Here is a 22,782-nt window from a genome sequence, read left to right on the forward strand (position 1 = left end):
AAACAGAGAAGTCAACATGAAAAAAAGCCACCATCCTACATTATGTGTTGGACCCCATTGCAAAATCTTTCTAATTGCATTTACTTACTTATAGTTGCAGGGCAACTCACAACAAGGAATAAAAATGGATGCATTTTTTATATTCTTATTTGTAGCTCATTTCCCCCCAAAAGAGATGAGGAAAGGATACGTATTTTTATTCTCACAACGACTCTAGATGAAATATAGCCAAGAACAGCTAGGGTGGTGGGTAGATTGAGGCTTGAACTGGAGTACCATACAGTCGTACCTTGCTTGTCAAACTTAATCTGTTCTGGGAGTCTGTTCGACTCCCGGAACTGTTCAAAAACCAAGGTGCAGCTTCCAATTGGCTGCAGGGGCTTTCTGCACTCAATCGGAAGCCGTGGAGGTTGTTCAGCTTCCAAAAAACATTTGCAAACCGCAACACTCATTTCTGGGTTTGCAGCATTCGGGAGCGGATTTGTTCGGGAGCCAAGCCGTTCGACAACCAAGGTACCACTGTAGTTCCAAACTTCTGCTCCGTCATGTAAGTATCTTTGATTGGAAGCTGGACCAGTCAATCTTCTTCATCCTACCTTAACCAATGAGATTATTTCAAGGCTAGACATTAGGCTGCTTACTCCACAGACTTGCCTCCTTTAAGGAAGAATGAGAGAGAAATGTAATAGATACACATGGAGTTTTTTTAGGGGGGGATAACTTGATCCTTAGCAAGTTGGTGCACCTATTTTTTCAACAGAATGCTTTGTTAAGACATGTTTTGATAAAGTGAGTTGACACGGTTTTCCCTAGCACTATGCAAACTTTTGGCCACTGCGCAAAGATTGAGAAGTTGTACATGAAATGAACAGGAAGTTTTAACATGAATGACGACAGTGTAAAAAATGAGAAATCTGCTCCAAAATGTTTGGATAACTGGACATGCTTATTAAACACTGCAAAAGGTACCCTGTTGTGCGCAATGTCGCCATCGTTTTCCATCTCCTTATCTGAAAATGCTTCAAATGGTAGAACGCTTATATGCATGCTTTGAAGTAGCTTCCTTTAATGTTTGTGCCTACCTTGATGTGGTAGCCATTCCTTTCCTCTTCCCTGAAAAGAGAGGAAATGGACTGACTTGATTTATTATAGAACATTTCTGAAGGGATTATGGATTTGCCGTTAACACTCCAGCAAATTCACTCAAAATATGTGTGGGGTGACTTAACAGCCATGTAACGACTGTGATGTGAAATAAGCGTCAGCCTTACTGTTGTTGGCATCTGTCTGTCTCAGGAGACTATGGAGGTGTGCATGTTTGGGGGTCAAACTGTTGGAGAATTATAGCGCCTGATAGTAGAGACTTGATATGGGAGAGACATGTTTTGTTGCAGCTGGGGCAGATGAAGGCATCCGGTTCTGCTGCTGCAAATGCGCCGCAGCATCTTTTCTCTGCATTCCTCCCAGCAGTCCTTTCTCCTCTGCTCACTGCTGTGGATGCATGACCTGTCCGTCTGTCTCCAGGCACTACGGCTGCCTGCAAGGGATTTCCACACAGCAGGGTTGATGCTGCTAGCCTTCGTGTCTCGTTGCAGACATCATTGCTCAAGCAAACTAGGTGAGCAGTACAGTAAATGATAATGCTGGCAGATCCAGAACCACACACAATGGTAAGAAGAATCTAAAGAGCCCGAAAGTTAACAGATGCTAAATTATCGGTGACAGTTCTTGGGGGGTGGGAATTAGAGATCTACAGCGGTCTGGTCAATAAAACTCTCTTTGATAGAAGTCGCAAAAAGACAAAGAATTGTACGAATGCACAAGACAGGGAATGAAAAATAAAAATGGAAAACCTATGCCATTATACAAATAAATGGCACATTCCTCAGGCTGATCTCTGGTTCAATTCTCTCTGTTTAAAACTAATTAAAGGGGAAAAGACAAATGACGACAGGCATGTGGGAAGAGATTAGAGGTGTTTAGCTTAGCTTTTCCTTCCCATAGATGGGAAGGAAAAAAGGGCAAGTCAAGCACTCTGATTTAACATCAAAATATTAAGAAATGTTCAGAGAAAACAGAATGGAAAATTAAAACTTGAAACCACCCCCCCACATGTTACACAACATACCATAAAATATTCCCCAGAAAAGCTGTTGTTTTGCCCCTGCGGTAGCCCTGATCATACCCCAAGTCAACTATTCACAATATGAGGCACGCACTACCAAGTGAACAGCCCCTCTTCATTGCCACCACTTGCTGCCTTACTTTTGACGGTAGGGGCACCCAGAGAGGCACCTTTGCTGCAGGTCTTTGCAAACTGGCAGATTGATATGGGAAACACCCAGGTCTCAAGACTTTTTAAAGGGATTAGTACTGGCACTCTTAATTGTACCTGGAATATTTCTGACTCAGCTGGTGCCATTGCAGATGTCGTCCAAGATGCACATCTGAGAAATACTTCTGAAGTCTAAAACCAATCACAAGGCTCGAGCCAGCCCTGCATTCAAGAGAGGTCAGAATCTGATAGATATATTAAGAAATTGAGAGCCTGTGTGGTGCAACAGTTAAGAGTGTTGGGACTAGGGCCTGGGAGACGAGGGTTCACTTGGCCATGAAGCTCACTGAATGACCTTGGACTAGTCACTGTCTCTCAGCCTAATGTACCTCACAGGGTTGCTGTGTGGATGAAATGGGAGAACCTCAAGGTCTTTGGAGGAAAAGGCAGTACAGTGGTACCTCGGGTTAAGTACTTAATTCGTTCCGGAGGTCCGTTCTTAACCTGAAACTGTTCTTAACCTGAAGCACCACTTTAGCTAATGGGGCCTCCTGCTGCTGCCGTGCCGCCGGAGCACGATTACTGTTCTCATTCTGAAGCAAAGTTCTTAACCTAAAGCACTATTTCTGGGTTAGCGGAGTCTGTAACCTGAAGCCTATGTAACCTGAAGCGTATGTAACCTGAGGTACCACTGTATAGAAATGTTAAGAAGTAAATAAAATAAATAAAACCCACTTTTAAATGTTGTCAGGAATGCCATGTCATGCTTGCGGAAAGAAGACTTTCATCTGACTGGCAAGGTTCAGAAGGAACTTGGAGAAACAACTGCACAACAATGTGATGTTTTCTCCATGCAGTTTCCTTTTTAGAAAAGCATGAAGTCCACTACATAAGATATGCAGTGCAAGCGTTTTCACTTATCCACGAATCAGGAAGTCTATAGGCACCACTTTTTCTCAGACAGAAACTATGTTTGAAGCAGCCCCCGGGCTCAAAGGAAAGGGCACTAGTCTCAGTGTATTCTCGGGCTGACCTGTTCCAGCAATTTCTAATGCATAGCACAGTTTTGTGGAAGCTATTAGCTTGCAGTCAGCTGTGACTTATTTTCTATTTAAAGCATTGTATATCAAAAGAATGTAAACCACCTCATCTGCTTCATGCTTTTATTCTCCCTTTTTTCCATTTCCTCCTTATCAGAGGCTTTCTCCCATTCTATTTGCGGTACATCTTTGTCCTCCTCTGCTTCACCCGCTCCTCCTCCTTTCTGATCTTTACTTTGCTCTCTTGCTTCATGCGTCCGCCTTTGATCCCGCAAGTTGCCAATACCGGCTTTCCTCAGGTTGGTATCTTGCAGTGGGTTTGGACTGCTCTACAGCCCTGATCAGCCCCAGCTGGCTAGGGCTGATGGGAGGTGTAATCCAAAACAGCTGGAGGATACCAGGTTGGGGTCAGCTGCCATACACCCTCAAAGCTCTTCTCACTCATCAGTCACTGATCTGTTCCCTTTCATGGTTCAAGGTCTTCTCCTAGCATTGAACACAGCAGCCAGTTTTTGAGATGACACACACAGTGCCCATGTAGAAGACCTGAGTGAATCACAACAGTCCAGAGCCTTTGAAGGGCAAGACAAGATGCCTAGGTAGGAGCTGTTGGGAAGTGGCGATTTTCTTGACACATGCTATTCCCCCCCACCCAATATGATCAGAACATTACAAGTTGAAGGCTCAGTTCAAGCTTCCTCCCTGCTCATTGGTAAAAGGGAAAAGGACAAGATGACTATTTGAAGCAACAACAAAAAAGGAAGCAATTGGAGTATCTTGCTTAATCACTTCAAGTTCTGACCTTTCGCTAAAGGTTGTTTGACGTGTAATACAGATTTGATAAATACAACTGCCCATCAATAAAAGAAGAGGTTGATGCAGTGAATATAAGGAGGGTCTTCCTGGATCAAGCCAAAGGCCTATCCATTCAGCATTCAGTTAATACTGAATGAGAAGCCCATAAGCAGGATGAGGGGAAAACAGGAGTTTTCCATTGGTAGTCTCCAGCAACTGGCATTCAGTGGTGTACTGATTTGCTTCTATGTTATCATTTAATATGTTATTAGAATCAGAGAATTGTAGAGTTGAAAGGGAACCCAAGGGTCATTGCAGCCCAACTCCTTGCAATGCAGGAATATCAAGGAAAGCATCCATGACTGATGACCATTTAACCTCTGCTCAAAAACCTCCATGAAGGAGTATCTACTCTTTCCTGAGGAAATCTGTTCCACTGTCAAACAGCTCTTACTACTGTCAGAATGTTCTTCCTATTGTTTAGTCAGAATCTCATTTCTTGTCGTTTGAGTCCATTGGCTCAGTCCTTACCCTCTGGAGAAGCAGAAAAATTTTAAATTGTTTTTGTTTTGTTTTGTTTTGTTTTGTTTATTGTGTTTAGTTAAATGTGTTAAGGTTGTGTTCTGTATTGTTTATATATTGTATTGTTTCTTCTCTTTTTTTCTTTTTTCTTTTGTCTTCTTTCTTCTTTTTCTTTTTTGTAAGCTTTAAAAGTAATAAATATTATTTTTTTAAAAAAAAAGAGAAGCAGGAAATGAGCTTGTTCCATCTTCCATGTGATAGCCCTTTAGATCTTTGAAGATGGCTATCAAAGCAACTTTCAGTCTCCTTTCCTCCAGGCTAAACATACCCAACCCTCTCCACCTTTCCTCATAAGGCTTGGTTTCCAGGCCCTTTTATCATCTCAGTCACTCTGATCTGCTCACATTCCAGCTTGTCAATAACCTTCTTAAACTGTGGTGCCCAGAAGTGAACATAGTACTCCAGGTGGGATGTGACAAGGGCAGAATAGAGCAGTACTATTATGTCCCTTGATCGGGACACTATACTTCTGTTAATGCAGCCTAGAATAGCATTCACTTTTTTGCTGCTGCTGTATCACACACTGTTGACTCATGTCCTTTATTTAAAGGCTTGATATACCACTTAAACATCAACACTTCCAAGCAGTTTACATAAAATATAAATTAAAAACACCAGTAAAATCATGTGTTTAAAAATAAGTTGACCAAATTTTTATCAAAATTTAGGTAAAAGTGTCTTCATTTTTAATCAAAAATTAAAAATGTATAACACTGCAAGTTATATAGCCATCATGACTATTATTTATTATGTTTCTTACCTGCCCTTTACCACAAGGTCCAATGACCGCTTACAATAAATAAAAGCACAATAAAATTAAAACTACCGTAGAAACAAAAGCTCATAATTTCAAAACAGAAATTTAATACAACTCTGGTAACCATGGGCAACAGTATTCCATTTTAAAGTGATCCAAGCTGGAGGCCATCACAGCATATTGTAAATTCCATAGTTTGAGGGTAGAAGGTCAGCCTGCTCTTTGATGCAAGAAAGGCCAAGACCACAAATATCAAAAAAAGGTTCTACCCAAGGGTAATGGGAAAGCCCAGCACAAAACAGATTGGATGCCATACATGTTCAGCCAGAGCGAAAGTCAGGCTCACCAGCTGGGACTGCCTGAAATACCGGTACTGAAATCTGAAGTGTCAAACTGTCTAGCAATGTAATACAGTGGTACCTCGGGTTAAGAACTTAATTCGTTCCGGAGGTCCGTTCTTAACCTGAAACTGTTCTTAACCTGAGGTACCACTTTAGCTAATGGGACCTCCTGCTGCCGCCGCAGCACAATTTCTGTTCTCATCCTGAAGCAAAGTTCTGAACCCAAGGTACTATTTCTGGGTTAGCGGAGTCTGTAACCTGAAGCGTCTGTAACCTGAAGCATCTGTAACCCGAGGTACCACTGTATTGCTTAACATATTAAGGCTGGAATCCCAAGGATATATTATTATTAGTGACTAAGTCCTATTCAAGTCAATAGGCCTGCTTACACGCTCCCACTGTACGACTGCATAGCTAATAAAACCCAAGGATATTAAGGTATTTAACTGCGTTAACTACATGGATAAACACGCAAGGCACTTTGCTAAATAGCAAAAAAGATGTACCAACCGTTGCGTAATTTGGAGGAAGTCAATTTGTCTAATGGCAACATTTGCCAATGGAAATCTACTTTTCTCCAGAAAAGCCAATTAAAATTTGATTATTCAAACCAGGGCTTTTATCTCATTAGCATATATTTTTAAGTTAATTTAAACCATCCACCCCATTTATTGCCTGCAAAGTTCTGAGCAGAAAACACTAGATACTGTCTGCCGAGTTCGGAAGAATGTACTGTGTCAATTCCATTTCATTCACATTTGCAAAAGTTTCCCTATAGAAGCTGGGATGCAGGCGGGGAACCACGTCCCATTCAGATTCAGCTCAAAGCATGGTTGAGTAGCTTTCCAAAGCTTGTCTCAGTTGGCAGCTCTGTCTATTACTCCTCACTGAAGTCTCTTTTTTGCAAAACACTGAGCTGAGTTCACTCCCGATAATTCATTTTTATTTGTATTATTAAGTCTCATCCCACGCTTTTCCCTCTCTTCCTCTCATCACCGGCATTTGCCTAATATAGACTGAAATCTCTCGGAAGTACCAGGCAGTATTAAAGCACTACATAACCACCATAAAATAAAACTGTGATAAAAACCTCCCGATTCTCTTTATAGCCCTCATGATAACGGAGGCCTTTCCTTGGGCTTTGAATTCTGGGAATGTGTGTGCGTGTGTGTTAAAAATGCAGGCAACCCAAATTCAAAACACTACTGCATATGTCATAATTCCGCTGTCTTTTCTGTCTCTTTGCAATGCTTTCAACATATTTATGACTCTTAGTTCTCTCCTTCCACAACTATCCTTCATCCAAATAGCAACCCGTTGTCATACAAACCAACTGTGTGCAACTAGGATGCTACAAGGAAACAGCGGGCTGGACACCTTGGCTGCCAGTCCATGCTTTTTATGGGCCACCAAACCAGTCAAAATGCCAAGGAGACTGCTCTCACAAAGAGGAGCACAGCCAGGTTCTCCCATCTCTGCCGAGACAGGGCGATAGCCAACGTTACTCATGATCAAGTCTTCTGGAACTACGTGAAATTTCATTGCTTCACTTCTTCAGCTCCATTACCACCAACGGTCCAAAGTTCTCCTCCCACCCCTGGCATACACAATGGCACCATTTCTCCTTTCTGTATGCCCTAAACACCTTGGGGTGTCTTTCCTCAGGAAAAACCCCTTAGCCCTCATTATTTAAATAAATAAATAAATAAATAAATAGTCCCTCCTGAAACAAAGCCAAAATAATCAACCTAAATGCACATTCTTCCATGTTCCCCTTGACCCATTATCTCCCCACAACACAGACATGTGATGCCCCCAGTTTTAGAAACTCAAAATACAAAGGCTAGGCCCCAAATGCCCCCTTAAACCTGGGTTGCGGTTGCCACAAGAGAATGTCTGTTCGCTAAGGGGATTGGACTAGATGACCCTCGGGGTCCCTTCCAACGCTGCAATTCTTCAATTCTAGAATTCTATAATCTCAACTGCATTGTTTGCGTGCAGGTTGCTGTTACAACAATTCACTTGTCCCAGTATGCAAGGAGAAACACACACAAGGGAAATGGTATTAGTTATGGACTAAGGCTGTTTTTAAACTGTGGTTGCCAACCTGGCATCCAGAAATCTCCTCATAAGTCACAACTGGACCCATGCCAGTAGCAAAACGCACCTGGTGCCCGGCTAATTTCTAACATTGGCTGCCCCTCAACATAAAATTTAGATATTAAGAGGACTTGTTTGCGCGCGCAAGCTACCACACACCCACTCATGGCGCTATGTAAATTAAATAAACTAACCACACCAGAATGCCCAAGAAGTAGCCTCTGTCTCTACTATATGGCTAACAAACTACATCTGTTTTTGGCTGCCTGTTCATAAAAGATTAGAGAAGCAGCGCTGGCTTTGCCCATAAACCTTTCTTCATCCATCTTCCCATGTTTTTCCTGACCTGCATTTGATATTAAATTATATGCATTTAAAATTAATTTGTTCCCAATGATTTATTCCCGGCAAAAGAATAGCTGTATGTGGCTGTGTTTTGTGCCACCACCTAGCTACCTATTATTTGTATGCCAATTGATTATGTTCTCACCACCTTCTGCTTTCATATTTGAATTTCATTAGTGCTCTTTGCTCCCTCTTCTAGATTCATTTATTATGCTAAATGAGACCTAATCTGCGTCCCTGGTGAACTCATTAGACACTTTCCCAATTAACCACGCTGCTATTTATAATTGTGCTTTGTTTGTGGTACACCAGCCATTTTTTAATTCATGTAAAAGCATCACTCTCAGTGTTGCCAATTCTCAACATTTTTCAAATTAAGATTCTTGAGATAACTGCATTTTCTCCCAGGCAGCAACTCTGTACCCATTTACTTCTGAGTAGATGTGTACTGGACTGCACTGTCAGAGATATGGTTTTTGGAAGCACATCAGTATAAAAACAATCTGTTTTAATTTGAATAAATTTCTAGCCTTCAGAAGATTAATATAACAATGGTTGTCTGACTTTAGAAGAGTGAGAAGATAAGACAACACCTACCACTACCAAATATAATTTAAATATGTTTAAGGTGCACAATTCTCAGTCGGTTCCATGATTTAGGAAGGAAGGAAGGAAGACAAGATTCTGATAGCTTGGATTTCACAACTTTCTGTGGCTTTGGAAGATATAATCAGTCTCAATTCTTAAGAGCAAATCTTGTTTTTCTGCATTGAAACAAGAATTCCAAAGCTAACTTAAAAGGCTGCCTTAGGAAATCTCACTCAGTGATTTTATAAATATCATATCACATTGCTTATTGCATTTAGGAAGCATATTTTCAAAACAGAAAAACATGTTTTGAGTGGCTCATTTGTTCTTTATTAGTGCTTCCGGCTGCTTCTTGCTGACAGTTCCACAATGCCCTTATAAGCTCTTTCTGTGGAGTAGACCAAACCGTAATTTTGGCTGAAGGCTTGAGCATACATTTAGAACTCTAGAGTACAGTCAATTCTCAACAGATATGACAAAGAGCGGAAATCTACAGAATTACCACGAGGCAAACTTGGCTTTCAAGTAGTAACTAAACTGATTTATTACAAAGATCAGTTGCTTACTGCAGCAGTCAACATGACTCACAAAAAAATGCTCATTTTCAGTACCAAAGTTTGTTTCCTAATCCTCTTTTACTCCTCGAGCTCCCTCTTTTTTTGAATTTGCTACACTTGCACCAACTCTTGGGGAGGGCACTAACGCACATTACATATTTCAGGTTTGAAACTAGTGGCAAACAATTTTAGAACCATTGCAGAGATCAAACAAGGAACAAATTAGCACTGTCATAACGTAATATTTTGAACTTTCAAAAGATCCACAACGTTCTTTGAGCTTCTTTAATCTGCTGTCAGGACAGCGTAAAGGAAAACAGATCACCCAAACCTGAGGCCAACAAAGTACCTATTTAGGAGACTACCCCCCTTCCTACATGAGAAAATGCAATACATCCAACCAGAAGACTAACCTGCATTACAAAGTGTTCTCATTAGACAACCGAGGCAATGGCACCGTTGACGGGGTGCAAACAGTGAGCTGCTATAGGGCAGCAGGCAAGTGTGTCGTTTCCAGTGAGCAATTCTTACCTTGGTGAACGTAGACAAGCCACTGTTTCTCCAGCCTGCGTTCCCCCATCCTCAGACTTCAACAGGGGGATAACACAGCTTTGTTTTAGGGCTGGGCGATATCTGGTTTTCAATATCGCGATATACCATCAGCTAAACATCTCAACTTATTGATATATCACGATATCTGACAGTAACTCCTGCCGCCGCCAGGCCTCGCAGGCCGCCAGTGATTCTGCCGTCACCATTGGGCCTTAAAGGCTGTTGCCACTACTGCCTGTGAAGCCCTTGCTGTTTCTGCCACCACCACTTCTGTCGCCTAGCAAGCCTACTGGCAGTCCCAGATTATTTGTATTCCCATGACTCATCACTGTACTTTGGATTGTCCTGAATACCACAATTTGGAAGCCAAGCCCATAACCCCAAGTTTGGATGCATTTTGGCTTGCCTGCTGATGAAACTGACTGTGCGGTGATTGATAATAATGACATCTATCCGTTTTAGAGCCCTAAGTAGTAGCAGTTGCCAAGTAAGTAGCCTGTTTGTCTCTGCATAGTTCCATCCTTATCGGTGATGTTTAGCTGGTGATATATCGCAATGTTGAAAACCAGATATTGACGAGCCCTCACACACATTGTGATTCACGATATACTGCCAAGTCAAATATTATGAAACAGATATCATGATGTGACCTTCAAACCGGTTTTGTACAATATATAGATATATCACCCAGCCCTACTTTGCCTGATCAGCTGTTGTGAGGAATAGCCATCATTGTTTTTAGTGGTTTGACTACCATGTGGCATTTATGCAGCCCTTAAAAATGACAGGCAATTCCATATTTCAACACAACTTTTTGGATTGCAATAACATGTTTCCACTAAATAGGATGCAATAGATTATTCAACCGACAGCCCCAACTTCTTTGGTATCTGAGCAACAGAATATACATTCATGCAGAGTATGACACAGAAAGGCACACTCTCTGTTATTTTCCTGCTTTCAGAGGCGGCACGAAGCATGAGACACACCTGACGATAAGGCAATTATGTAGGACGGTTAGGTGATAAAGAGAGCAGTGTCAAGGAGCGCATCTGAATGGTGGCTATAATGCATATTAATGGTTACAAACGCACATCTAAGGCGGTTAATTAGAAGCAGAAGCCACCGGAGAAAGAAAAGCTCAAAACGGCTGATAGGTGACACAAAGATGCACTATTTATTGAATTTTTCCAAGCATCAACGTTTACCTTTTGTTAAATCAGTCTTTGAAGAAGGCTGGCTTGTTGTTTCTTCAGGGCCTTTGTTACTGCTTTCTGAGGCATCGCTGCCAGTTTCGTCGTCATCGTCGTCTTCACTGTCTGTATAATCACTGTCATCACTCTCACTCTCTGCTCTCTCATATTCACTGTCATCCGACTCCTCGTCTTCGGATTCCTGGCCAGGAGAATTCACTTCAGGCAAGAGCTTTGGTCTTTTGGCATCTTCGGGACTCCCTGCGGTGCTGCTTCCCATACTGCTCAAACCTTGCAGAGGTCGCTTCTGAGCCAACAGTTTTGGATTTAGGATGTTGATCGGCCTGCTGTCCTCGGACGTCTGTAATGCTGGATTCCTGCTGTCCTTACCAGAGGGGGAACTCTTCTTTCTGGCATTGCCCCCACCTTTATTCCCACGCAGCTGCTTCATAAGGCTTTTGGTTTTGGGAGGCTTCCAAGTCACTAGACTCAAGCTGAAAGAGAAACTACTGTTAGCTCTCCACCTTATCACAGTTTAAGTTGCCACAGAAACTGTAACTAACCATTTGTTGGCAAGCAGGCCAATTCGTGCACAGTTCAGGGCAAGAAACAGCTGCACCAAAAGCTAATTTACAAAGCTGGAGGCTTGTCTTATTCTCCGAGTTGGGGGGCAGACTATGACACTGTGTGTATATGGGGCAGGCTCATGAGGTTGATATATATATATTTTGCTACAACCCCACAACAGAATTGTAGTGCTTAGATTCTTACAGAAAAGAAATACAGAGGTGTGTTTTCCTGTTTATATTGGGATGCTCTAATGAACTGGCAGTAAAAGCATCTAGCTACTCATTAGGCCTTTAAATGGATGCTGCCTTCTGTCTGGTGCTTTACAAAGTTGGGTGCCTATATCTGCTCTAAATAGATGACCCACTAAAATGATTATATTCCTTGGCAAGAAATGCAATGGAATAGAAACTACCATTAGAGGCTTTGAGGAAAATTCCTACTCCGTTTTGTCCAGAGCTCCTGATGTTCTCAAAATTCTGCACAGGAAAAGCTTTCAATAATGCAACATACTAGGTTTAATCCTAAAACATTCTGCTGGGCTGGGTCTGACCCAGGACTTACAATGCAGTCCTATACATGTTTATTTGGACATAATTCTGACTAACTTCAATGGGTGATTGGGTTTAGAATTTCAGTACAATATAAGGCCATGGAAAAAGAGTGCTCTAGTCGTTCTTTGGCACTTCATTGACAGCAAACAGCAAAAAGCAACAGAAGAACACCTGGCACCTTAAAGATTAACATTTTTGGCACAATTTTTTGAGACCTGGACCTCATAACGTTTTGCAGCAACTAGCAGAGTTACCCAGTTGGTTCCTTTGCAGCAGAGATGGAGAACCTTTGACCCTCCAGATGTTCTTGGACCACAGCTCCCTGCTCACTGGTCATTCTGGTTGCAATCCTACATCATTTGGCGTGCCATAGGTTCCCCATCCCTGTTTCATATCTTTTATCGCAGCTCTACCTGACCCAAGTGGGGAGGGGAAACTCAGTCTATGTCAGGGATCAGCAACCTTTTTCAGCCGTGGGTCGGTCCACCGTCCCTCAGACCATGTGGTGGGCCGGACTATATTTGGGGGGGGGAATGAACAAATTCCTATACCCCACAAATAACCCAGAGATGCATTTTAAATAAAAGGACACATTCTACTCAAGTAAAAACATACTGATTCCTGGACCATCCGCGGGCCGGATTTAGAAGGCGATTGGCCCGCATCTGGCCCACGGACCTTAGGCTGCCTACCCCTGATCTATATGCTTGCTTCCCAAATGGGCGGTACTGGGGGAGGAAACAAATCCAGCCTAATCCCAGGATCCATTTACATATTTAGTTAAGCAGTATTTTTTCCTCAGTTATCTCCTGCCACTCCTCTGTCCTGGAACCTACATATGATTTTAATATGGTCTCCCCTCTAGGCACTGACCAGGCCCAGAACTGCTTAGCTTTAGCAAGGTGATGGCCTCATGTGTCTTTACACTATACCTCCAAAACCTGACTCATAACTAATAGCACGCAGGGCCAGTCAGCCTTTTTCTGTTGATGTCTATTTTCCAGAGGTCTTGTTTTTGGTAGAGATCTTAGGGAAACTGAGGAAGAGCATTTGCTCTGCACCTGTTTCCCACCATGCCCATATTCAGAAGTCCTTAAAAGCATATCATGGGGTGGTCCCACAGCAATTAAATTCTAGTACAGTGGTGCCCCGCAAGACGAATGCCTCGCAAGACGGAAAACCCGCTAGACGAAAGGGTTTTCCGTTTTGGAGGTGCTTCGCAAAACGAATTTCCTATGGGCTTGCTTCGCAAGACGAAAATGTCTTGCGAGTTCCTGCGGGTTTTTTCCCCCTTTTCCCCTCCTTTTTCTAAGCCTCTAAGCCGCTTATCAGCTGATCCGCTAAGCCGCTTATCAGCTGATCCGCTAAGCCGCTTATCAGCTGATCCGCTAAGCCGCTTATCAGCTGATCCGCTAATCCGCTAATAGCGCTAATCCGCTAATGGGCTTGCTTCGCAAGACGAAAAAACCGCAAGACGAAGAGACTCGCGGAACGGATTCTTTTCGTCTTGCGAGGCACCACTGTAGACAAATTCACAGTAGACAGTTACATGACTATGGACTCCATATTCGGAAATGGCATTCAGTACTGTTTATCAGAAGCAGGGAGCAAAGCAATGGAGCAAAGGTGTTATCTCCATCCTGGACCAGACCCTGGACCTGATTTTGGTCTGATCCAAAAAGGGAACTCTCATATTCTTTGTTGTTCAATCATCACATTCCACACAGCTAAGATGTGGGGTTTTTATGAGACAGAAATGTGGCACACGGAAGCAAGAGACCCTTTTAAATTGCTTATGAAAGTGTGGGTTGGAGTAGAACTCCGAGGAGGGCAATAAAGGATGCCCCTTCTTCAAGTCACAAAGACACTGGATCAAATATACAATGTTTTGAGGGTACATGATAGAGAGATGCCCTAGGGTCGCCACTTTCAGAAAATGGGTTTTGTAACTTTACTACCAGACAGAAATCAAAAGGTAAGCTTTATAGCCAATAGCAATTAACAGTTAAACTGTATTGCTAACCTGTTATGAGGCTAATAAAGGAACAGAGCTAGCACCTGTAAGAAAGTGCCAAATCTAATGTACATGGTGTCGTCTTTGGATTTTTAGCAAGCATACCGTTCAGATCTTCCACTCAATCAAAATGCAGAGGTCAGGGCTAGAGGTGACATTTGGGGTGGTGTGAAAATGCAGCCCCCTTCCTCGTGTGGTGCAAATGACTTAAGGGGACCAATAACTGAAATAAATCTAATGAGGAGACAGAGCTGGGTGCCATGAGCACATCAATGACAGCAAACCTCAGAACTCTAGATGACCTCTCACTTAGTGGTTTAATGTAGCTTGAAAAACAGTTTAAGGGTGAAGTGAGATATATGCCATTAATGTTCCTTCTGCAGTAAGTTATAGATCCATGTAAGGGAATCTATTCTGTGAAGCGCATGGTAAGAAAACCGCAGCTGGATTGGACGGTCTAATGCAAGGGTGTGGGGGGTGGTTATTGTTTTATCTCTCCTTTTTTACTATTATTTGTGCTTTTATCTTGTGTTTTTATATTATGAACCGTCCTGAGATCTTTTGATGAAGGGCAGTATATAAATCAAACAAACGATGAATAAATACTACTAGTAGATCTCTGGGTGACTTGCAGTAGATCACAAAGGATCTACTTGTACTTGATGCAGATCCTAACAATACCTTCCTTTCCCCCACACCACCCTGGTGAAACAAATTAAGTGCTGATAGGAGGCTGGGGGAAGAGAAGGAAGGCTGGATTTTGCATGGAAGGAATATCAGCTTATTTCTGGCACTAAAAACAAATTCCAGGATTGAGAAGCACCCAGAGTTGTCCTGATCATTACTTCTAAGTGTACAAACACCACACTTTCTAGGCAACTGTTCTGCACATGGCTGCAGCAGACAGACCTCAGGGTTCTGGAAAAAAGAAAGTGGATCCCAAGGATAAAGCCCTCCCACTTGCAATCTAATTACATCAACTGCCCTCAGGTAGGCCAGGAGGAGTAAGCCTCCCGTTGTCCACTCCCCGGCCCCAACACCTACTATTCCAGAGATAGACTGCCTCTGCCCCTGGAGGTTCCATTTAGCTTTGATAGCCCTTCTCACCTGCCTGCCACAAAAAAGCAGTTAAGACACCTGGCGCAAAGGCATTTTCTGGGGCCGCCCCACAGCTCCAGAACCCACTGCCAACTGGTGACCTGGTTAACTGGGGACCAACAGGCCCCTTGGGAAAACTTTGGAAACCCACCTGCCCCGTCGGCCTTTCCTACCACGGCATTTCCATTCTGCTACCGTGTTCTCTCACTGTTGGTGGGTTGCTGTTTATCGTTACACCCTGTTGCTCGTTGTTTTCGGGCCGGGTGTTTATGTTTTATTACAGCTGGGGGGGATGTGTGTTTAAAATTCGCAATAAACTGCTTGCAACTGGGGCACTGTATTTCATCGCGAGGGTTGTCAGCTCTGAAAAAGGCAACCTATAACCATCTCTAAATCGGTAGAACAGACTCTTAATCCCGGGGCTGTGGGTTCGAGCCCCACGTGGGGCAAAATAAAGAAATGAATTCCTGCAATGGCAAGGGGCTGGACTAGATGACCCTCGTGCGGCCCCTTCCCAACTCTACGATTCTATGAAACGGGGGGAAATATATAGATATATATGAATGAACCGACCTGCAGTCCTGTTGGGTCACGTGGCAGGCAAGGGGCTTTCCTCCACTGCTTTCCCCCCTCCTCCTTGAGCTTACAAGGCCCCAAACAAACCCCGCTCTCTGGTCCCCGGTCCTTCCCGCCTCGCACACTGCCTCGGGGGTGCGGCGTTGCGGGGTCAGGACTCGAGGAGGCTGGAAGGGAAGGACGGGCCGCAAACCCGGAAGAGGAAGGTCGCGCGAGCAGCCGCCGCCGGGCCGGAGCTCCACCTGCCGCTGACGCGCCGCCTCCGCTCCACGCCCCCCGCCCCCGCCAGGCCTCGCTCGGCTGCTCCCAGCGCCGCTAGAGCCCCGCTTGCAGGCCGCGGCCCCGCAGCGCTTTCCCGTATCCTGGCAACGGGAGAGGACAGCGTCACAAAGGGCGGGACGCGCATGCGCGCGGGAAGGCTCTGGCCAGGGCCCGCCTCCCCTGTGGCGTCACGAATAAACCAACGAGAGAACAAAAGGCCCAGTGGAGTTTTTTTTTCTCTTTTATTGTTGATAAGCGCGCTGCAGCGCCCCCTAGAGGGCGGTCGCATTCCTTGCGTCGTAGTAGCTTGTCCTCCACTGTCCACATAAGAAGGTGGTTGAGCTCCACTGGCAGTGTGCCTGGTCACTTTCTTATGTGGTCTCATGCCTCAGGCCAATCCCATTCTCCACAGACCCTCCAATTTTTCCTGTTTTCCAGGATTTTCAGGAGCCGTCCTAGGTTTCTGATTTGATCCCAGAATGTCCAGCTTCTCCTTAGGAAATATTGCAGAAATATTGGGAGGATATGGTTGGCCATCCCCATTTCACTAGAGAAATGTTGAAGGATAGGTCTCCACCGCCAGGTTATCTGCCAACACGGGCTCTCATTTCTAAAGTCAGTCTTGGGGGCAACCAGGGCACGTTCAGCAGAACATGGCCTCTTCTGGAAAGACACCTGCAGGAAATAAGGATGCAGGAGTTAAGAGAGAAGAAACGCTGTGGTGCACCTGCGGCAGCACAACCGGACACCTTCATCTGCCCCAGCTGCAACAAAACATGTCTCTCCCATATCTGTCTTTACAGCCACATCAGGCACTGTAACTCTCCAATGGTTTGACCCTTAAACACGCACTCCTTCATAGTCCCCTGAGACAGACGGGTGCCAACAACAGCAAGATTAACGCTTTTTCGCATCATAGTCATTACAGCTTTCCAACATGTTGACTTCACCCCCCAAAGGTGCATGTGCCCCTCCATTGTGTCCCGAGAGAGATGGCAACAACAAGAAGGAGGGACATTGTACAAATTAGATGGGGTGGAAGCTCGTTTGCCCTTTATTTTCATATATGGGAACTCTGGCCTGCTGCAATTCCCACTTGATGGCTGTGCTAGCTAGGAGTGATGGAGCCAACCCTGCTTCAGCTACTGTGTTCAGGAAGCTGTAGCAGGCATGATTTGGCTATAAATTGGGGGCAGGGGAGTCAAGGGCTGTGGCTTGTAAATAGGTAAGAATAGAAGATCCTGGTTGCTGGATCTGACCAAAGGCCTGGCATCTAGCCCAGAATCCTGTTTTTGGAGTGGCTTGCGTTGTGGTGTTCCCTCCCAGCAATTCATCACACTGACTACTTCTTAGTTATGGTTTGATATATATATTATTTTTAAGCTGATTATTTGTAAATTTTGGATGACATTCTAACCACTAATAATAATACATTTACTACATTTATTAGCCATGTGTTGCAGCTGTATTTGAGCAGATTATTCTGTATGGCAACATGGGTTTGTGAAAGCAAGGCCTGGCTGTAACAATACTCTTGTTACCTGCCTTTTGCAGGTATTATCTATTTATTTCAATTTATTACTTATTCAAAGGCATGCTGTTCACTCGAGGTAGAACATAGCCATTGTGGCTGTTATGTACTGAAGTTCTCACCCTGGGCCAGCAGGGGGGTACTGTAGATAGTTATGCAAATGAAGGATCGAAAGTGACATTCAGTGATTGGATGAATACTGTAGATAGTTATGCAAATGAAGGATCGAAAGTGACGTTCAGTGATTGGATAGTTTTAGAAAGTTGCTACAGTAACGTTGTACTGGAGCTCTATATAAGCAGGCAGACTGAGCCCTTCTGCTCAGTTCTGTTCTGGCCTCTGAATAAAGAAGAGCTGTTTGAAGAATTGCTGTGTCGTCTGATATTTTCACCCACAACTTAACAGTGGCTAGTAGCCTTATCCCTCTTGAAAGTGGCAAATCCTCTTTTAAAGCCAGTCAGTCATGGGTTGCAGGTCATCATCCCAGGGCTGTACAAATATCTTTAGATATATACCCTGTTTTAAGGCCACTCCAGGCATTATGGAGGTCCTACTTCTGGCATGAAGACAGTACTGCCCATTTTTATTCCAGCCAGGAAAGCTCTCCATAAACCCTTCATCTCAGTATGGATTCATACGGGCCAAGCATGCAGTAGCTGCTATAAAGTTTACAGAGAGATGGTTGCAAACTTCAGGCAGGCAGTGCTTCTCAGTGGTTTGGGGCATTGTAATTTTGGTCTTGCCATATGACTGGACACTGAAAATTTCACATGTTGAATGCCAGCACGACAAAACCTTTAAAGCAGCAGCCATGTAGTTTATTATTCCGCCCTGCATCAAACCTGAGTTGAGGTGAATTCAGGATTGTACTGGCCGCAGTTACTTTATTTCAGAGATGCAGAACATACGGTCCTTCAAACTGATAAAGACAAATTCTTGGGGTGCACTATTTAACCCAATAATTGGTCTTTCTCAAGATGTCCCTGGACTCTAGCTCCCATGAGCCCCAGCCAGCTTGGTGAATGGTCAGGGATGATGGGAGCTGTAGTCCAGGAACGTCTGGAGGGGCATGGGTTCTGCACCCCTGCTTTATTGGTTCTTTATAAACTGTAACATTATGTTGAAGAAGGGCAAGCAGTACCTTGCTGAAATACAGTATGGAATCTCCCATCCCACTGGGAGTCAGGCACATGGGTACTGGGTGATGCAGAGGAAGACAAAGAATGCAAGAAGAGGCACTGGTCAAGGCAAGGAGTTACGTCTGTTTGAGGAGTCTGGGTTAAGGAAGCCCGTGGCTCAGCGTTTAATGCGTGAAAACTGCTTTCTGATCCAAGCTCAGAAGTGAGCGGGTTTAAGTGGTTAGGGTCTAGGAAGCTGTTTAAGATGCTGGCGATGACGTCTTCATCCACAGAGAGATCCTCAGGGAAATCTAGAGCTCCATTAGTCCCCAAACCCTGCCTTGGTATCATGTGAGTGTCCTCAGCGGACTGTCTGGGCCACAAGGAAATGCCGGTAGACTTCTGAGGTGCTTGCTTTGCATATTGAGAGAAGATTTCAGCTAGGGAGTGGATTTGTCCAGCCAGCATGCTGATGGCCCATCTGTCAGAGTCAGGGCTTGTACCTGTTGTTGGGAACATGCCTATGGATGGCCCTCCTTCAAATAATGGAGAAATGTCTACAGGAGGGCTGCTGTCAGGAGGAAGTGCATTTCCAGGGGAGCAGAGGACATAAGGGTTCATGGAGGGCAGCCTGTTGGCATTGTCTAGGCTGGAGAGACTTTGGGGCCCACCTGCTGGAAAGAATGGAAGTCCCGTTTCTTGAGGCGGCTGCAGGGTGCCTGCCTCAGCCCGCATGTTAGGGAGAGGGATGTTGGTTGGAAACAGAGACTGGAGGGCAGAAGGAAGCATCTTTTCTTCGCATGCCTCAAGCAGCCGAGAGGGGTTGTACTCATGTGCCTCATCCATGGCTGCCACTGGTTCTTGAGGGAAGAAACTGGCTTCGTTCAGCACTGTCATCTGCGGCTGTATTTCTCCAGAATTGCATTGAAGATTTGGGATAGCTGGGGAAACAGCTCCACGCTGTGGGTCTTGGTTCCGGAGATAGAGGGCTTCTTCCTCCCTATGCAAGGATACAAAAAGTGTGCATTGAAATAAGCGCTGGATGCCATCATACCAACAGGAAGGTTACTGACACAGGCACTCAAACCAGATTTGGTCCTCCCATGCCACTGTGTAGCATAATCAAAGTATTGTGAGAGCACAAGCGAATGAGGGCATTTGCATAGAGGGCATTTGCTAGAATTTGCAAATACAGTGGTACCTCAGGTTAAGAACTTAATTCGTTCTGGAGGTCCGTTCTTAACCTGAAACTGTTCTTAGGTACCACTTTAGCTAATGGGGCCTCCCGCTGCTGCCGCGTGATTTCTGTTCTCATCCTTGTCAGGAGTTCAGCCTACACTCGAGTAGGAGCTTGGCAGAGACATACATGCCCGACTGGCATGTTCCCTCCCTCGTGGTTGATCGTTCGGGAGCTTCATAAGCTTTCTTCTGCCCGAACATCACAGCGACCGATGCCTACCGACACCGGCACACTTAGGGATCCGCAGAGTTTGTGTATCATGCATGTGACAAGCCTCAGCAACTCAGCATTTTGGCTAATCTACTTTATTTACATATAAACACACACGGAGCACTGCAACATGGCTCCCTCTTTCTCTAGCATCAGACAGCAAAAGGGGGGGGGGGACAAAGGACAATAGTCCCATGTCATGGAACACAGTAACACAAACATCCTGTCTCCGTCACTTCCCACTCTATGGAGTCAAAACATATACCGTCATGTGATAGACAACAACACCATGACTGCAAGCATGGATCAGGAATTCTAACAATCCTGAAGCAAAGTTCTTAACCTGAGGTACTATTTCTGGGTTAGCAGAGTCTGTAACCTGAAGCGTCTGTAACCCGAGGTACCACTGTATTGCTAACGTAGTACAGAAAGCAGAAGGTGTCGTTTGCAACACCAATGTACGTTGGAGCCAATTCAGATTTGCAGACATAGGAAATTGGGAAAGGGGGAGATGAAGAGTTAAACAAGAACCAGAGATGTTCCTTTTTCCTAGCGCAGGGGTCTGCAACCCGCGGCTCCGGAGCCGCATGTGGCTCTTTTACACCTTTGCTGCGGCTCCAGGGCGGATACTAGCGAGGGGAGGAGGCGCATTGTGCGCCCCGACACTCCCCACTGTGGCGGGCACTGTACTGGCTGTGACGTCGCATGGGGGCGGTGCGTGCGTTAGTCACGCACCGTCCCGACGTCACCTTCCCGCCCGCCTGCCCACTACATTGTAAGGGGCATGTACGCTGGTCACTGTTTTGAAGGGGAGTGAAGAACACATACACACACACACACACACACACACACAAAAGGTAACTTGTTAATTTAACGTTTATTTCTATGAGGAGGAGTAATTCTGAGGGGTCAAACAAAGAAATAATAAAAAAGTGACAAAAAAAGTTATTTTTATAATGACGAGTTTTGCAGCTCCCAGTTTTTTTTCCTTCGGAAACGGGTCCAAGTGGCTCTTTTTGTCTTAAAGGTTGCAGACCCCTGTCCTAGCGCTTTTCATCAAGGCTGCCTCCAGACCTTTGGGGGGGGGGCGGTAATTTAAGTGCATACAGAAAATTTAGGTTTGTACAATTAAAATGCTCTGCTGCCCTAGCACAGCGAATTCACTTTGAAAAAGGAAAAAAATAGAGGATTTTTTGTAGTTAGGAAAGTGACATGGAAATGCACTGAAAAGTGGAAGATGAATGAATGATTCACAGAAGATATATAAACACCCCGCAAGCAAACCAGGATGAATGCTCAATAAAGCCTAGATCTAACCAAACCTCTGCATAAGCTTTGTGCAAGAAAATCAGGATAAATGCTCAATAAGCAGGTTGTCTAGAGGAGCACTTTTTTCATCTTTTGTTGTATGCTACAAGTGGAAATGCAGTCGACTTTTCAAACTGCTATCCTTGCTGCTGCAACTGCTTTTTCTTTCTGTGTACAGTGGTACCTCGGGTTAAGTACTTAATTCATTCCATTCTTAACCTGAAACTGTTCTTAACCTGAAGCACCACTTTAGCTAATGGGGCCTCCTGCTGCTGCCACGTCGCAGGAGCATGATTTCTGTTCTCATCCTGAAACAAAGTTCTTAACCCATTTCTGGGTTAGCGGAGTCTGTAACCTGAAGCGTATGTAACCTGAGGTACCACTATACATCCAGCTATATTCTGTCCATTGCATTCCATAAGCGCAGGGAAGGGAAAGCACAAGTTGCCTTAACAGCAATTAAAAAAAACACCCCAAAGACATTATTTCAGCAATCTTTTTAAAAGTCGAATGATGTAAGATGTTTTAAAGTGCTATTGCCCAATTATTTTCAAGAAAACCTCTTTAAAACTAGGGCATGTCTCCAACTACTATTGGAACGAATCCATTCAAATCCATGGATTTTACTTTAGTCACACCCATTAATTACAAGGGGTCTAACCTGTTGTGAGTCAGTTGAGTACAACCCTGTGTTACGGCAAAGAAGACATAAACTGTGCTACTGTTCTGAGTTCTTTTTTCAAACTTAGATTATGAGAAAAGTCGGAAGAGCCATGGGGAGAAGAGGACGGCAATGACTGGGTCCCCATCTCATGGTCATGCAATGCATTTTATGTGGAGCTATGCTTGAGGATGCTCTGGAGGCTGCAACTGGTGCACAGGACAGCAGCAAGGCTGCTTGTGTAGACAAACTACTGCCAGCATATATATCAGTTTCCTTGTGGGATTTGCACTGGGTTCCAAGCTGCTACTCAGTGAAATTCAAGGTGTTGGTACTAACACATAAGGTCTATACAGGACCGGGTTACTAGAGAAACTTCCTAATCTCTTATATACCCAGTAGGTCACTTCAATCTGTGGGAGAGCTTTTCCTGCAAGTTCCAAAGATCTCAGAAGCCCTCTCCAAAGTAACTTGGAGCAGGGCTTTTAGTGTGACTGCCCCAGTTCTGTGGAATAGCAT

At 44.4% G+C, this 22,782-nt stretch overlaps 2 protein-coding genes across 8 annotated transcripts in view; both read right to left on the reverse strand.

The window, feature by feature from the left end:
• RRP36 (ribosomal RNA processing 36) overlaps positions 1–16,237 on the reverse strand; it is a 30,299-nt gene extending 14,062 nt beyond the window's left edge. Inside the window, exons 1-2 of one of the 2 annotated variants that reach the window (XM_081854949.1) lie at positions 15,932–16,237; positions 11,141–11,619 (exon numbers count right to left, since the gene is read on the reverse strand). In XM_081854949.1, the coding sequence (XP_081711075.1) occupies positions 11,141–11,576 (436 nt within the window). In that variant the 5' untranslated portion in view covers positions 11,577–11,619; positions 15,932–16,237. Of the gene's footprint in view, positions 1–11,140; positions 11,620–15,509; positions 15,659–15,931 lie in introns of those variants that run through there. The other variant, XM_081854950.1, reaches the window with a different exon arrangement.
• Positions 16,238–16,438: 201 nt separating this feature from the next.
• Positions 16,439–22,782, reverse strand: part of LOC309337812 (neuronal PAS domain-containing protein 4-like) — a 36,315-nt gene continuing 29,971 nt past the window's right edge. For 3 of the 6 annotated variants that reach the window (XM_081854681.1, XM_081854682.1, XM_081854683.1), the window contains 2 exons: positions 18,868–19,844; positions 16,439–16,870 (listed from right to left, as the gene is read on the reverse strand). In XM_081854681.1, coding sequence (XP_081710807.1) covers positions 16,839–16,870; positions 18,868–19,844 — 1,009 coding nt within the window. In that variant the 3' untranslated portion in view covers positions 16,439–16,838. The remainder of the gene's footprint in view (positions 16,871–18,867; positions 19,845–22,782) is intronic. The other 3 variants (XM_081854685.1, XM_081854684.1, XM_081854686.1) reach the window with 1 other exon arrangement.

Source organism: Podarcis erhardii (assembly GCF_964252035.2).
Source record: "Podarcis erhardii genome assembly, chromosome: 3".
Lineage (NCBI taxonomy): Eukaryota > Metazoa > Chordata > Lepidosauria > Squamata > Lacertidae > Podarcis > Podarcis erhardii.